At 48.5% G+C, this 17,538-nt stretch overlaps 1 protein-coding gene across 1 annotated transcript; it reads right to left on the bottom strand.

Annotated features, from left to right (window-relative positions):
• Nucleotides 1-2,689: 2,689 nt before the first annotated feature.
• Nucleotides 2,690-16,884, bottom strand: LOC134980171 (toll-like receptor 2). The gene is made up of 3 exons (XM_063946859.1): nt 16,617-16,884; nt 8,511-8,632; nt 2,690-6,740 (listed from the first exon to the last, which is right to left on the bottom strand). The coding sequence occupies exon 3, from the start codon at nt 6,712-6,714 to the stop codon at nt 4,195-4,197; it is 2,520 nt and encodes an 839-aa protein (XP_063802929.1). The 5' UTR covers nt 6,715-6,740; nt 8,511-8,632; nt 16,617-16,884; the 3' UTR covers nt 2,690-4,194.
• Nucleotides 16,885-17,538: the final 654 nt, after the last annotated feature.

The following is a 17,538-nucleotide window of genomic DNA, read 5'->3' as shown; positions in this document are numbered from 1 at the left end:
TCACTACTGGGCGATACTGGTGTATTACAGCGTACTTCACTACTGGGCGATATTGGCGTATTACAGCATACTTCACTACTGGGCGATACTGGCGTATTACAGCATACTTCACTACTGGGCGATACTGGCGTATTACAGCACACTTCACTACTGGGCGATGCTGGCGTATTACAGCGTACTTCACTACTGGGCGATACTGGCGTATTACAGCGTACTTCACTACTGGGCGATACTGGCGTATTACAGCGTACTTCACTACTGGGCGATACTGGCGTATTACAGCGTACTTCACTACTGGGCGATACTGGCGTGTTACAGCGTACTTCACTACTGGGCGATACTGGCGTATTACAGCGTACTTCACTACTGGGCGATACTGGTGTATTACAGCGTACTTCACTTCTGGGCGATACTGGCGTATTACAGCATACTTCACTACTGGGCGATACTGGCGTATTACAGCGTACTTCACTACTGGGCGATACTGGCGTATTACAATGTACTTCACTACTGGGCGATACTGGTGTATTACAGCGTACTTCACTACTGGGCGATACTGGCGTATTACAGCGTACTTCACTACTGGGCGATACTGGCGTATTACAGCGTACTTCACTACTGGGCGATACTGGCGTATTACAATGTACTTCACTACTGGGCGATACTGGCGTATTACAGCGTACTTCACTACTGGGCGATACTGGTGTATTACAATGTACTTCACTACTGGGCGATACTGGCGTATTACAGCATACTTCACTACTGGGCGATACTGGTGTATTACAGCATACTTCACTACTGGGCGATACTGGCGTATTACAATGTACTTCACTACTGGGCGATACTGGTGTATTACAGCGTACTTCACTACTGGGCGATACTGGCGTATTACAGCGTACTTCACTACTGGGCGATACTGGCGTATTACAGCGTACTTCACTACTGGGCGATACTGGTGTATTACAGCGTACTTCACTTCTGGGCGATACTGGCGTATTACAGCATACTTCACTACTGGGCGATACTGGCGTATTACAGCGTACTTCACTACTGGGCGATACTGGCGTATTACAATGTACTTCACTACTGGGCGATATTGGTGTATTACAGCGTACTTCACTACTGGGCGATACTGGCGTATTACAGCGTACTTCACTACTGGGCGATACTGGCGTATTACAGCGTACTTCACTACTGGGCGATACTGGCGTATTACAATGTACTTCACTACTGGGCGATACTGGCGTATTACAGCGTACTTCACTACTGGGCGATACTGGTGTATTACAATGTACTTCACTACTGGGCGATACTGGCGTATTACAGCGTACTTCACTACTGGGCGATACTGGCGTATTACAGCATACTTCACTACTGGGCGATACTGGCGTATTACAGCGTACTTCACTACTGGGCGATACTGGCGTATTACAGCGTACTTCACTACTGGGCGATACTGGCGTATTACAGCATACTTCACTACTGGGCGATACTGGTGTATTACAGCATACTTCACTACTGGGCGATACTGGCGTATTACAGCATACTTCACTACTGGGCGATACTGGCGTATCACAGCGTACTTCACTACTGGGCGATACTGGTGTATTACAGCGTACTTCACTACTGGGCGATACTGGTGTATTACAGCGTACTTCACTTCTGGGCGATACTGACGTATTACAGCGTACTTCACTACTGGGCGATACTGGCGTATTACAGCGTACTTCACTACTGGGCGATACTGGCGTATTACAGCGTACTTCACTACTGGGCGATACTGGTGTATTACAGCGTACTTCACTACTGGGCGATACTGGCGTATTACAGCGTACTTCACTACTGGGCGATACTGGTGTATTACAGCGTACTTCACTACTGGGCGATACTGGCGTATTACAGCGTACTTCACTACTGGGCGATACTGGTGTATTACAGCGTACTTCACTACTGGGCGATACTGGCGTATTACAGCGTACTTCACTACTGGGCGATACTGGTGTATTACAATGTACTTCACTACTGGGCGATACTGGCGTATTACAGCGTACTTCACTACTGGGCGATACTGGTGTATTACAATGTACTTCACTACTGGGCGATACTGGCGTATTGCAGCGTACTTCACTACTGGGCGATACTGGTGTATTACAATGTACTTCACTACTGGGCGATACTGGCGTATTACAGCGTACTTCACTACTGGGCGATACTGGTGTATTACAATGTACTTCACTACTGGGCGATACTGGCGTATTACAGCGTACTTCACTACTGGGCGATACTGGTGTATTACAGCGTACTTCACTACTGGGCGATACTGGTGTATTACAGCGTACTTCACTACTGGGCGATACTGGCGTATTACAGCGTACTTCACTACTGGGCGATACTGGTGTATTACAATGTACTTCACTACTGGGCGATACTGGCGTATTACAGCGTACTTCACTACTGGGCGATACTGGTGTATTACAATGTACTTCACTACTGGGCGATACTGGCGTATTACAGCGTACTTCACTACTGGGCGATACTGGTGTATTACAATGTACTTCACTACTGGGCGATACTGGCGTATTACAGCGTACTTCACTACTGGGCGATACTGGTGTATTACAGCGTACTTCACTACTGGGCGATACTGGCGTATTACAGCGTACTTCACTACTGGGCGATACTGGTGTATTACAGCATACTTCACTACTGGGCGATACTGGCGTATCACAGCGTACTTCACTACTGGGCGATACTGGTGTATTACAGCGTACTTCACTACTGGGCGATACTGGTGTATCACAGCGTACTTCACTACTGGGCGATACTGGTGTATTACAGCGTACTTCACTACTGGGCGATACTGGCGTATCACAGCGTACTTCACTACTGGGCGATACTGGTGTATTACAGCATACTTCACTACTGGGCGATACTGGCGTATTACAGCGTACTTCACTACTGGGCGATACTGGCGTATCACAGCGTACTTCACTACTGGGCGATACTGGTGTATTACAGCATACTTCACTACTGGGCGATACTGGCGTATTACAGCGTACTTCACTACTGGGCGATACTGGTGTATTACAATGTACTTCACTACTGGGCGATACTGGTGTATTACAGCGTACTTCACTACTGGGCGATACTGGCGTATTACAGCGTACTTCACTTCTGTTTCCAGGACAGCAGCCCAGACTTTACACTTACTTATTCTGCATTTGTTATAATTGATCATTGGTTGTTACTTTTTATGCATTTTTTTAATGCATACACTTCAGTCTGTATAAAACTAAATATACATTTATTCTATATGTTTGGCACCATTTCCTTGGCAACCAGTCTAAGAAAAGGGTCGACGTGCCCCAAGGCTCTCCGACTTCTGTCGGACTACAAGTCTCAGTGCCTGATACTGACCATACACAGTGTCAATGGACACATAACTTATCGATTACTTGCAGCTGCGCATACTTCAACATTTCTGTTGCAGTCGATTCAGACGGTATCAGAAATGTGGCAGTCCAGTGATGGCTGTTCCTGGGCGGTGACAGGGAGGGGGCTAGTAATGGATGCAAACATGGGACGGTCAGTGAGTGTGTTATGGGAGGGTCTTGGGCGTGGCAATGCCAGCAGCTGCATTTCCAGACTTAGAGTCACTGACACAGGAGGCTGTGGTCAGAAAGGAACTGCACCTCATAGGGCTACTGCAAGTTCCTATGGTGCGACCGATGGTGGCACATAAAGATGCACCAATCTGTAATATAGACAGGGCCGGACTGCTCATACGGCACTTCTGGCAACTGTCAGAAGGTCCGGTGGCCCAGTCCGGATATGCAGAGAGAGGTGCCGCAAGGCCAGGCCTCTGGGACTCGCGGCACACCCCCATGAGCTGTGACCACGCCTCCTTCTCGTGTGCACAAATCACGCACTAGTCCGTCCCTGACTACAGATGTACATAAGGGAAGGAGTTTGTAGCGGCATTTACCTCACAGATTGACATATAGCCGCTAAATCAGGCCTTCTGTATGCTGGCATTTGTAGTTCCACAGAAGCAACGTGTTGTCCTACCTATTCCAGTGGAAAATATTGGTTTGGTTGGACGTGTGCAGGGAGCTCCATCACAGTAATTGCACAAGACAGGATAAACTCTGTGGAGAAACATTTACCATAAGGAAACGAGTTTCGGAAAAGAAGTCACACAAAGAATGATGGAGACACAATGTCCAGGTTTTGATCAGCCGGTAGTGTGTTGACACTGTTGTTTTCTGAGTTGCTATCTACATTCGCAGTTTCCTTCACCAATGAAAAGTTCTCTTGGCCTGGGGCACCTTGTCCGCCTCTCCCCAGGATGCTCGTGAGTTGGACCCAGAAGAATGGCTGGCGGCTTTCCTCCATAGGCCACTCCAGGTAGGTTTTAGTCCTAAGCATCTTCCGCAGCCTGCAGAACTTCCTGGGTAGGTCTTTCATGCTGACGTTCTCCTTGACAACCAGGATGACATCTTCGAAGGCATGGCCAATGGCCCTCTGGTGGGCAAAGTACAGCTCGTAGTTACACCACTCGCTGTTGATAAAGTTACGGGACAGGATGAAGATAATCTTACAGCTGTTCTCTATGTTATCTATGATGTTGTCGATAATCCACTTTCCAGGGAGGAAGTCTCTTTCGTGAATGCAGATTCGGTAGGGAGGGTTACAGCTCTCTAGTCTAGGGAGCAGCACACATCTCACCCAATCTGCGTCCGAGTAGCTGTAAGAGATAAAGGCATGATAGGCATAGTTTTTGGCTTCCTGGAATTTCCGGGCTCGGTATTTGGATCTAATTATCTGGCACGTTGCTCTCAAGTACCAGGGGACATTAAACCTCCAGCACAGTAGCATGCAGACAATGACTACAAATGCTGTTACCGATACTGATATGGCCACCACCAGACTGACGTTACACTCCAGCTTTCCCGGGCTGTATAAGTCCAGTCTGGTGTCTAGAAGGCTCAGAGGGTGATAGCAGAAATAATTGTCTGGCCAGTCCGGGACTATCAAGGACCCCGATGTTATTGTCCCTTTGATGAAGGCGCTAAGGTCACATGTACAGTGGTAAGGGTTATTCCCAGCAGTCAGTTCTTTCAGCTGGGGCAAATGTTGGAAAGAACCTTGATCGATTGTTCCAAAAGAGTTGCCTTCTAGTGCCAAAACCTGGAGGTTGGCACTGTTCCAGCTCTTCGCAATGAATTTTATTTTATTGTTACTGAGAATTAGAGAGGTCAAGTTGGCAGCATGTTTAAAGTAACTCATATTTAATCGATCCAACAGGGAATTAGACATGTCCAGATATTCCAATGTCAAAGGTAGACACTTAAATATGTCCTCCGAGAGTAAGTTGTAACTTAAAGAGAGAACTTTGATGCTGGGCGTCCACACACAAGACTCGTTGAGAGTCCCAATATAATTATTTGAGAGGTCCAGGTTGGTGAGCTTTGGCCATGTAGCTGTCAACAGTGAGATGGTCCTCAGGCTGTGGACCTGGTTATTGCTAACATTAAATGTCTCGATCACTGGCAGCACGCTGTACTTGCACAATAAGTTGAACAAGTACGAAGCCAGAAGCCGATTGGCAGATATGTTCAAAGTGACGACATTTGTCATTTGTCCCCAGGCGTCACAAGGAACAAAGTTGAAGTTCACGTTGATGATGTACAAATTGGTGACTTTGCTAAACCATATGAATGTCCAATCAAATCTCAGGATATCCGGGTTGGTGACATCTTTTATTAGCAGCTGGTTCAAAACCAAGTTATTAATGGTTACATTAGTCTTATCGCCATTCAGCGAACGTGCGAAATCCACAGAGAGCAGCGAGAGGTTCTGCAAGTTGGACAGTTGGACGTTTTGCAAGACCAAACGCAGAAGGTATTCATTGAATTTCCCTCTGTAGAAGACCAGCTCTTCTAAGTTAATATACGGAATGGAAGAGAATATGTCCACGGCACCTTCATAATAGGAAAACTCAAATAAATTCCGGAAACGGAGGCTATTGAAAGTTTTACCGGACAAGTCCGCTAACATGTCCCTCAGCAGCGTTGCATTATTATCAATAGCTATGTCAAGCCACAGGACCTGGGTGTTCAGCAAAGAGAAAGCCCCTGGTTCGTAATAGCCTAAACTGGACTTGGTTTTCAATGCAAACTTTTGTAAACTAATATTCTGTATGGGGACAAAATCATATTTCAGGACTTTAGAAACTAATGGGCCCCCAATGGACAAGTCTTGTAAATTCCCCAACTTGTAAAACATATCCCCTAGAGTCGCATAGGGGTACAAGTTATTGGACAAGTCAAGGACGTTCAAGTTCTCCAGCTGTGTCAAAGCAGATGGTATCTCCACAAGAGAGTTGTTAAACAAACTCAGGTTCCTCATGCCAAGATTGTTCTGAAATGATGCGTCTTCTACGCTGGAAATATTATTGAAGCTCAGGTTCAGCGTTTGTAAGTAGGGATACTGGGAAAAGCTGTTGGTGGTTATCTCTGAGATGGTATTGTACGACAGATCCAGGTACTCCAGGTTGTATGAAAGGTTCTGGGGTACGTCATTGAGGTTGTTGCCTTTGCAGTAGGCAAAATTCCCATCTGGGCTGATGTTGCATGAGATCACACAATGCCAGCTTCCGAGGGCAGCAAGCAAGAGGAGAAACGCCATCAATCTCATGCTGTTCTGAAACATAGCTAGAGTCTCCACATCTTCGTTTTCTAGAGACAGCAAAAGAAACAAGAAAGAATTATTGCCCATGGACTCACAACGTTTATCTAAGCCAAGCAGATATATTTTCCCGATAGCTACTTAAGGACACTATAACATAGTAGAAGCCACTTATGGTAATTACCAATGGTCAGATGGGACCATGCAGCCTATGAATTATTTTGGTCCTCTCGACACCCCTGAAGCCAAGCACAACCAACATTTTGACCACTGTACAGTCGAGTCCAGCCTCCAAAATAAGCCAGCCTCCACTGTGTTTAGGTGACAGGTGGTCTTTAAAGGGGCTTAAGGGGCTTTTAACTTTTGGGGCAGTTTACAGCTGCTGCACATAAATATCTAATCTCCCTTCACACAAGTCATGGATAAGCCAACGGCTCGCTGACCGCTGTGGAACAACAAACTCCAGCAGACCTGGCCAGCCATGGACTTGCTGACATGATTTACTGGGATTGTGGTTCCCCTACAACTTCCCTTGCCTCCCGGTATTTTGACCACCGGGATTCCGTCCGGCGGGATCTTGACCGCATCCCGCCTCGAGGGACAGACGGTGAGTGCATTGTTATATCTGGAGATTCTTGTGGAGAAGATGCAGGTTGTGATGCCAACAGAGATAGTAATATAATGGAAAGTGGGGTAACAGCAGGAGATAGGATACAACTTTGACCCAAATACGGTTATTCCTGAACTCTACAGTAATCCTCTTAACAGACACCATAGATGGACGTGTTTGTTTAGCACCTACCCGGTAAGCATCTGCAAGACACAATCCCAGGACTGTCAGATACAAGTATTGACCAGACATTATTAACAGAAGTCTAGACAGTATTTACTAGCGCAGACAAACCAGTAAATCAGTTACCAGTAGACGGCTCCCAGGGAAGCACTGTCATCTCCTGAAAATATTTTTTTTGCTAAAGGAACACTATCTTACCTGGACTTTAAATTCTAGTTGTTTTTTTTTTTTTTTTGTTTTTTTTTAAGGATTTAAGAATACGCCAAACTAACTTTTAATTAAGGGGAGACAATGTAAGTACTCTGTATTAATTCTGGTTAAAAGTCATGAGACTTAGATATTCCAGTATCAGAATAAAAGATCAGTTTCGCTTTCACGTAAAAAAAATGGATTTTTTTAAATTATTAATGGGCCTAATTCAGACCTGATTGCTAGGGTGCGTTTTTTGCATCCCTGCGATCAGGTAGTCGCCGCCTACAGGGGGAGGAGAAATTGCTGTGCAGGGGTGCGATCGCATGTGCAGGAGAGCTGCAGTCTCTGCACAGCCCAGGACTTACTCTTCCAGTGCGATGATCGGGCCGGAGCTGACATCAGACACCCTCCCTTCAAACGCCTGGTCCCTCCTGCGTTTCTCTGGACACTCCTTAAAAACCCGCAAACGGCCTCTTCCTGTCAGTCTCATTGCGATCACCCGTGCGATCACTTTTTTCGCACATCCCCTCGCTGCCCGCCGATCCCTGTTGCTGCGGACCAACGCGCCTGCACATTGCGGTGCATACGCATGCGCAGTTCAGACCTGATCGCAGGCTGTATGAAACTGCAGTCTAGCTATCAGGTCTGAATTAGCCCCATTGTTTTGTACAATTACCACCAGCATAATATAAGGGAAGCTATATACAGACTACAAAGAAACTTATATACAGTAATCCCCACATGTCAGCTGATCAGAGAGATGACTGTAACCTCCCATGTGATCTGGCAGATCAGAGAAATGAAAGAAATATGACAGTAAGGTGGGAAGACTTACTTAAGATTCATTGTCGTGTGTCTCTAAGGCAGCATGGAATTATCCCTAGGTGATGGGCGGATTGTCCTGTGGGCTGTGGGCTGTAGAAGGTGGGCACATCATCCTGATCCAGAGCACAGCACCTAAGAGAGACAGTGTCAGATACTCAGTGAGACTTCTGGGCACAATATTAAAACAATAAGAGCTGCAAACTGATTGAAACAGAAATTATACTCGTGTAGCCTCTAACCTCAGCTGGAAGACTACTCAGTGCATGAATACTCACAGCCTCGGGTCACACTGCACCTTCCTGCAATCACTGTCTCCAATTCCTGCCCTTACACACAGACTCAGGTCACACTGCACCTTCCTGCAATCACTGTCTCCAATTCCTGCCCTTACTCACAGCCTCGGGTCACACTGCACCTTCCTGCAATCACTGTCTCCAATTCCTGCCCTTACTCACAGCCTCGGGTCACACTGCACCTTCCTGCAATCACTGTCTCCCATTCCTGCCCTTACTCACAGCCTCGGGTCACACTGCACCTTCCTGCAATCACTGTCTCCCATTCCTGCCCTTACTCACAGCCTCGGGTCACACTGCACCTTCCTGCAATCACTGTCTCCCATTCCTGCCCTTACTCACAGACTCGGGTCACACTGCACCTTCCTGCAATCACTGTCTCCCATTCCTGCCCTTACTCACAGCCTCGGGTCACACTGCACCTTCCTGCAATCACTGTCTCCCATTCCTGCCCTTACTCACAGCCTCGGGTCACACTGCACCTTCCTGCAATCACTGTCTCCCATTCCTGCCCTTACTCACAGACTCGGGTCACACTGCACCTTCCTGCAATCACTGTCTCCCATTCCTGCCCTTACTCACAGACTCGGGTCACACTGCACCTTCCTGCAATCACTGTCTCCCATTCCTGCCCTTACTCACAGACTCGGGTCACACTGCACCTTCCTGCAATCACTGTCTTCCATTCCTGCCCTTACCGACAGACTTGGGTCACACTGCACCGTCCTGCAATCACTGTCTCCCATTCCTGCCCTTACTCACAGACTCAGGTCACACTGCACCTTCCTGCAATCACTGTCTCCCATTCCTGCCCTTACTCACAGACTCGGGTCACACTGTACCTTCCTGCAATCACTGTCTCCCATTCCTGTCGTTACATACAGACTCGGGTCACACTGCACCTTCCTGCAGTCACTGTCTCCCATTGCTGCCCTTACTCACAGACTCGGGTCACACTGCACCTTCCTGCAATCACTGTCTCCCATTCCTGCCCTTACTCACAGACTCGGGTCACACTGCACCTTCCTGCAATCACTGTCTCCCATTCCTGCCCTTACCCACAGACTCGGGTCACACTGCACCTTCCTGTAATCACTGTCTTCCATTCCTGCCCTTACCCACAGACTGGGGTCACACTGCACCTTCCTGCAATCACTGTCTCCCATTCCTGCCCTTACCCACAGACTCGGGTCACACTGCACCTTCCTGCAATCACTGTCTCCCATTCCTGCCCTTACCCACAGACTCGGGTCACACTGCACCTTCCTGCAATAACTGTCTCCCATTCCTGCCCTTACTCACAGACTCGGGTCACACTGCACCTTCCTGCAATCACTGTCTTCCATTCCTGCCCTTACTCACAGCCTCGGGTCACACTGCACCTTCCTGCAATCACTGTCTCCCATTCCTGCCCTTACTCACAGACTCGGGTCACACTGCACCTTCCTGCAATCACTGTCTCCCATTCCTGCCCTTACTCACAGACTCGGGTCACACTGCACCTTCCTGCAATCACTGTCTCCCATTCCTGCCCTTACTCACAGACTCGGGTCACACTGCACCTTCCTGCAATCCTTGTTTCCCATTCCTGCCCTTACTCACAGCCTCGGGTCACACTGCACCTTCCTGCAATCACTGTCTCCCATTCCTGCCCTTACTCACAGACTCGGGTCACACTGCACCTTCCTGCAATCACTGTCTCCCATTCCTGCCCTTACTCACAGACTCGGGTCACACTGCACCTTCCTGCAATCACTGTCTCCCATTCCTGCCCTTACCCACAGACTCGGGTTACACTGCACCTTCCTGCAATCACTGTCTCCAATTCCTGCCCTTACACACAGACTCGGGTCACACTGCACCTTCCTGCAATCACTGTCTCCCATTCCTGCCCTTACTCACAGCCTCGGGTCACACTGCACCTTCCTGCAATCACTGTCTCCCATTCCTGCCCTTACTCACAGACTCGGGTCACACTGCACCTTCCTGCAATCACTGTCTCCCATTCCTGCCCTTATTCACAGACTCGGGTCACACTACACCTTCCTTCAATCACTGTCTCCTGTTCCTGCCCTTACTCACAGACTCGGGTCACACTGCACCTTCCTGCAATCACTGTCTCCCATTCCTGCCCTTACTCACAGACTCTGGTCACACTGCACCTTCCTGCAATCACTGTCTCCCATTCCTGCCCTGACACACAGACTCGGGTCACACTGCACCTTCCTGCAATCGCTGTCTCCCATTCCTGCCCTTACTCACAGACTCGGGTCACACTGCACCTTCCTTCAATCACTGTTTCCTGTTCCTGCCCTTACTCACAGACTCGGGTCACACTGCACCTTCCTGCAATCACTGTCTCCCATTCCTGCCCTTACTCACAGACTCAGGTCACACTGCGCCTTCCTGCAATAACTGTCTCCCATTCCTGCCCTTACTCACAGACTCGGGTCACACTGCACCTTCCTGCAATCACTGTCTTCCATTCCTGCCCTTACTCACAGACTCGGGTCACACTGCACCTTCCTGCAATCACTGTCTTCCATTCCTGCCCTTACCCACAGACTCGGGTCACACTGCACCTTCCTGCAATCACTGTCTCCAATTCCTGCCATTACACACAGACTCGGGTCACACTGCACCTTCCTGCAATCACTGTCTCCTGTTCCTGCCCTTACTCACAGACTCGGGTCACACTGCACCTTCCTGTAATCACTGTCTTCCATTCCTGCCCTTACTCACAGTCTCAGGTCACACTGCACCTTCCTGTAATCACTGTCTTCCATTCCTGCCCTGACACACAGACTTGGGTCACACTGCACCTTCCTGCAATCACTGTCTTCCATTCCTGCCCTTACTCACAGACTCGGGTCACACTGCACCTTCCTGCAATCACTGTCTCCCATTCCTGCCCTTACTCACAGACTCGGGTCACACTGCACCTTCCTGCAATCACTGTCTTCCATTCCTGCCCTTACCGACAGACTTGGGTCACACTGCACCGTCCTGCAATCACTGTCTCCCATTCCTGCCCTTACTCACAGACTCAGGTCACACTGCACCTTCCTGCAATCACTGTCTCCCATTCCTGCCCTTACTCACAGACTCGGGTCACACTGTACCTTCCTGCAATCACTGTCTCCCATTCCTGTCGTTACATACAGACTCGGGTCACACTGCACCTTCCTGCAGTCACTGTCTCCCATTGCTGCCCTTACTCACAGACTCGGGTCACACTGCACCTTCCTGCAATCACTGTCTCCCATTCCTGCCCTTACTCACAGACTCGGGTCACACTGCACCTTCCTGCAATCACTGTCTCCCATTCCTGCCCTTACCCACAGACTCGGGTCACACTGCACCTTCCTGTAATCACTGTCTTCCATTCCTGCCCTTACCCACAGACTGGGGTCACACTGCACCTTCCTGCAATCACTGTCTCCCATTCCTGCCCTTACCCACAGACTCGGGTCACACTGCACCTTCCTGCAATCACTGTCTCCCATTCCTGCCCTTACCCACAGACTCGGGTCACACTGCACCTTCCTGCAATCACTGTCTGCCATTCCTGCCCTTACTCACAGACTCGGGTCGCACTGCACCTTCCTGCAATCACTGTCTCCCATTCCTGCCCTTACTCACAGACTCGGGTCACACTGCACCTTCCTGCAATCACTGTCTCCCATTCCTGCCCTTACTCACAGACTCGGGTCACACTGCACCTTCCTGCAATCACTGACACTGGCTGGAGTGTAGCGGGCACTATCACAGGTACAGCACCTGCTGGCATGAGCGTTTGCACCCCTGACTATAAACATGCTATTTAATTTACTGGAAACTGGGAGACACCAGGCCTAGTAAATTCCAGCATGCTTCCCCAGCAGAGTGCATATGTGCCCCTATTTGGAACTACAGCAGACCCCTCTGATCCTGCCTTGAAATGGACAATTTGGTGCTCCCTGTTTCCTATACACTGAATAATGGGCCAGGCCCGTAGCTTCATATATCAGTTTGTGTGTGTCTGGAACTGACCCGACCCAATAACAATAAAAGTCGGATTAGGATCGATGTTGGTTTTTTAGGGGCAGATAATGCTGTTAAATCTAGTTGGTGGCGTCCGCCAAGCCTAAGCCTACGCTAATGCTTTGCATGGTGATAATCAGGTTTTCTGCTTGTCCTGTGACACCATTATGCTCACACCCGACCTCCAGGCTGTGTGACATAAGACCCCCCCCCCCCAATCCTGCACCTATAGCTATAATCCCTGTCTCGCTGCGGGACAGTACAAGTGCCACACTGCGAGAATGTGCGAGCACAGACAAAACCTGAAGGGCCAGTTCTTCCGCACAAATGACAATCACATCACATTTGTTGTTGGCCCCAACACAACAACCCGCATACATATAGACAGGGAGGAATGCTATCCGAAACACCCAAGGCCAAGAAACTGCAAATCACACTTAGGAAACACGTGTCACCCTGGAACTACAAGTCCCAGCATGCTGTCCACTCGTTTCAGAGTATTTAATAATACAGCAGGTCAGACCCCTATCCTACAGGAGCTTAAACTGGGCACACACTGGGAGATGTATACCCAGCCGATATGTTGGCCCATCGGATCCTGGGTACACATCAGCCCGATGTTATGAAGGAGAGAACGTTCCCTCGCTCGCTCCATCCTTCATTACCTAGCATGGCGAGGCTAGCGATATGCCTAGTTGTCTGGAAACGACATATCGGGCCAATATCGTCTCTGCTATTGACTCCATGCACACTCCTCGCTCCATCCTTCATTACCTAGCATGGCGAGGCTAGCGATATCGCCTAGTTGTCTGGAAACGACATATCGGGCCAATATCATCTCAGCTACTGACTCCATGCACACTCCTCGCTCCATCCTTCATTACCTAGCATGGCGAGGCTAGCGATATCGCCTAGTTGTCTGGAAACGACATATCGGGCCAATATCGTCTCTGCTACTGACTCCATGCACACTCTTCGCTCCATCCTTCATTACCTAGCATGGCGAGGCTAGCGATATCGCCTAGTTGTCTGGAAACGACATATCGGGCCAATATCATCTCAGCTACTGACTCCATGCACACTCCTCGCTCCATCCTTCATTACCTAGCATGGCGAGGCTAGCGATATCGCCTAGTTGTCTGGAAACGACATATCGGGCCAATATCGTCTCTGCTACTGACTCCATGCACACTCCTCGCTCCATCCTTCATTACCTAGCATGGCGAGGCTAGCGATATCGCCTAGTTGTCTGGAAACGACATATCGGGCCAATATCATCTCAGCTACTGACTCCATGCACACTCCTCGCTCCATCCTTCATTACCTAGCATGGCGAGGCTAGCGATATCGCCTAGTTGTCTGGAAACGACATATCGGGCCAATATCGTCTCTGCTACTGACTCCATGCACACTCCTCGCTCCATCCTTCATTACCTAGCATGGCGAGGCTAGCGATATCGCCTAGTTGTCTGGAAACGACATATCGGGCCAATATCGTCTCTGCTACTGACTCCATGCACACTCCTCGCTCCGTCCTTCATTACCTAGCATGGCGAGGCTAGCGATATCGCCTAGTTGTCTGGAAACGACATATCGGGCCAATATCATCTCAGCTACTGACTCCATGCACACTCCTCGCTCCATCCTTCATTACCTAGCATGGCGAGGCTAGCGATATCGCCTAGTTGTCTGGAAACGACATATCGGGCCAATATCATCTCAGCTACTGACTCCATGCACACTCCTCGCTCCATCCTTCATTACCTAGCATGGCGAGGCTAGCGATATCGCCTAGTTGTCTGGAAACGACATATCGGGCCAATATCATCTCGGCTACTGACTCCATGCACACTCCTCGCTCCATCCTTCATTACCTAGCATGGCGAGGCTAGCGATATCGCCTAGTTGTCTGGAAACGACATATCGGGCCAATATCGTCTCTGCTACTGACTCCATGCACACTCCTCGCTCCATCCTTCATTACCTAGCATGGCGAGGCTAGCGATATCGCCTAGTTGTCTGGAAACGACATATCGGGCCAATATCATCTCAGCTACTGACTCCATGCACACTCCTCGCTCCTTCCTTCATTACCTAGCATGGCGAGGCTAGCGATATCGCCTAGTTGTCTGGAAACGACATATCGGGCCAATATCATCTCAGCTACTGACTCCATGCACAATCCCCCCTCCACAAGTGTTATGACATAAGACGCCCCCTCTAATAGAAAGTAATATATTGTTTGCAGACGGCACAGCTGCACTCTCCAGGGTCCTGGGTCCAGATCTCCTCCGGAATGTGGAAAACTGGCCTATGTTTACTTAACAGTGCTATGAAATGTAAGTAACGTACACATATTACAGGAGAGAAATAAGCAAAGCAACCCTAACCCACCGATTGCATCAGAACCCACAAATTCTCCACTGAAAGGCAACACAACCTGCATATTTGTCTCTTTCTAGGTATGAACAGAGAGCTTGACACACCTCTTATTACCAGGCATTTATTTCATGCACGGGATATTTGTGATACCTGGAGGGAGAGCTCATATTACATACTGTACAGCATCTCACTGATGAGCCCTCAACCAATAATACATTTTTCATGATAACTTCCCCTCTAGGGGGCAGAGTTTTGTTGAAGATAAACCCCCAGATGGCGTTATTAATGCAAACATGCGGATAGTTGTGTTCTATGGGTCCTACAGAGCAACTAGAGACAAAACGTAGGACATCCAGATAAGAGATAGTTATATACAGTAGGTGACGGAGATTAATAGGTGTTATACTCCGGCTTACACTGATTGTATCCTCTCAGCTTTTAGAGGCTGGAAGCTGCCCAGATACTACTCAGCAGGTCTGTGCTGTACATTGCTGCTAACATGACAAATCGTTGTTTGGGTTGTAGTTCCCCAAAATATGTGGGCACTGAGCAACCGGCAAAGATTTTTCGCACTGACTGCTAAGGAAAGGCGAGACAGCACATTTCACATCTCTCTCTCGATATATATATATATATATATATATATATATATATACTGTATATAAAGATTTTTTTAAGGTCCACTATAAAATCCTACAAACCTATCAGTATAAAGAGAGGACTTAACACCTAGAAAACCATCTGTAGCTTGTTAGCTGTAGGATGTCTCATTTAAAGGCAATTTATGCCTCACTTCCTGTGTTATATCTTCTCCCCTCATTCCATTCAGCCTCACAAAAAGCCCCCAGCCCCTCAGTACAGTACAGTACAGGACTGCTGTATCTATTGATTAAAAAAATAAATACCAAAAAATTGCAATAATACTTCATGTTAGTCTTTGAAGACTTGGCGCTACTTTTTTTTGCAGCACTCACCTAAAAGGGCCCCAACTCGATGTATGAAAACCCAGCGCTTCCAGCTGGGTTGCAGTCCATGCACCGCAACGCAAAACTGATTACAATAGTGCCCCCCCACACACACACACACACATAGGTGTATGTCTGTCTGTTGATACCCAGCGGTGCTATACTATTGTATTGTTCCCAATTGTAAAACACAGTGTAATATGCTGGCACTATATATATATATATATATATATATATATAATACACAATATACTTTCCCCCCTATGAAGCAAGTAAGGGCAAGAGAGAGATACCCCAGGACAGGTGGGGATGTCGCATCAATGTAGGATGTTCCACAGGGCAGAAAGCCTGTACCGCGTCCTGCCGGACAGGTTTCTCAGGATCACTCAGATTACACACGTCTGTGCCTGACAGGGCAATCAGTAACATGCACATACACCTGCATATACTCACCCTGCGACCTCTGTCCCCGGCCAGGACTGGTGGCCTATCTCCTTATCCAGGGCTCCCTGTACTCCAGCAGCCAGCTGTGTGTGAGCCACAACACAAGAGTCCCTGGATCAGTGAGTAGGAGGTGTGTCCGGCAGGCCAGTTAGCAGGGCTTAGCCTCAGCCCCCTCCCAGTCAGTGCAGAGTCAGTGTGAGGCTTGGCTGCCTGAATATGGAAAAAATTAGCCCACAAGACGTGGCAACCAGTCACCCCGCCGTGGCCTTCCATAGTCCCAGTCTCTCTTCTCCTGTTTTGTTTTTGGAACGGATTATAAATCTCACATTACTCTGCCAGTATATGTTACGTAATCCCTAGTAACAATGCAATCGTCCTGGGAAACTCTGATAGCACCGCCCTATGGTTCCTGAATACTTTCCAAGAGGATAAGAATCTGGGGTAAAATTTGGGCCTGCTTACACCCACCTACAAGTGCACAAATATGTCTATTTATTAACGCCTAATAAGCCCTTTGCCAGCGACAACATGAAGCAGTGTACGTAAGGTACAGTATATAGGCCCTCATTCCGAGTTGATCGGTCGCAAGGCGAATTTAGCAGAGTTACACACGCTAAGCCGCCGCCTACTGGGAGTGTATCTTAGCATCTTAAAATTGCGACCGATGTATTCGCAATATTGCGATCACAAACTACTTAGCAGTTTTAGAGTAGCTCCACACTTACTCTGCCTGTGCGATCAGTTCAGTGCTTGTCGTTCCTGGTTTGACGTCACAAACACACCCAGCGTTCGCCCAACCACTCCCCCGTTTCTCCGGCCACTCCTGCGTTTTTTCCGGAAACGGTAGCGTTTTCAGCCACACGCCCATAAAACGCCGTGTTTCCGCCCAGTAACACCCATTTCCTGTCAATCACATTACGATCGCCGGAGC

Source organism: Pseudophryne corroboree, chromosome 12 (assembly GCF_028390025.1).
Source record: "Pseudophryne corroboree isolate aPseCor3 chromosome 12, aPseCor3.hap2, whole genome shotgun sequence".
NCBI classification, from domain to species: domain Eukaryota; kingdom Metazoa; phylum Chordata; class Amphibia; order Anura; family Myobatrachidae; genus Pseudophryne; species Pseudophryne corroboree.
This window is presented reverse-complemented; position numbering and strand designations above follow the sequence as displayed.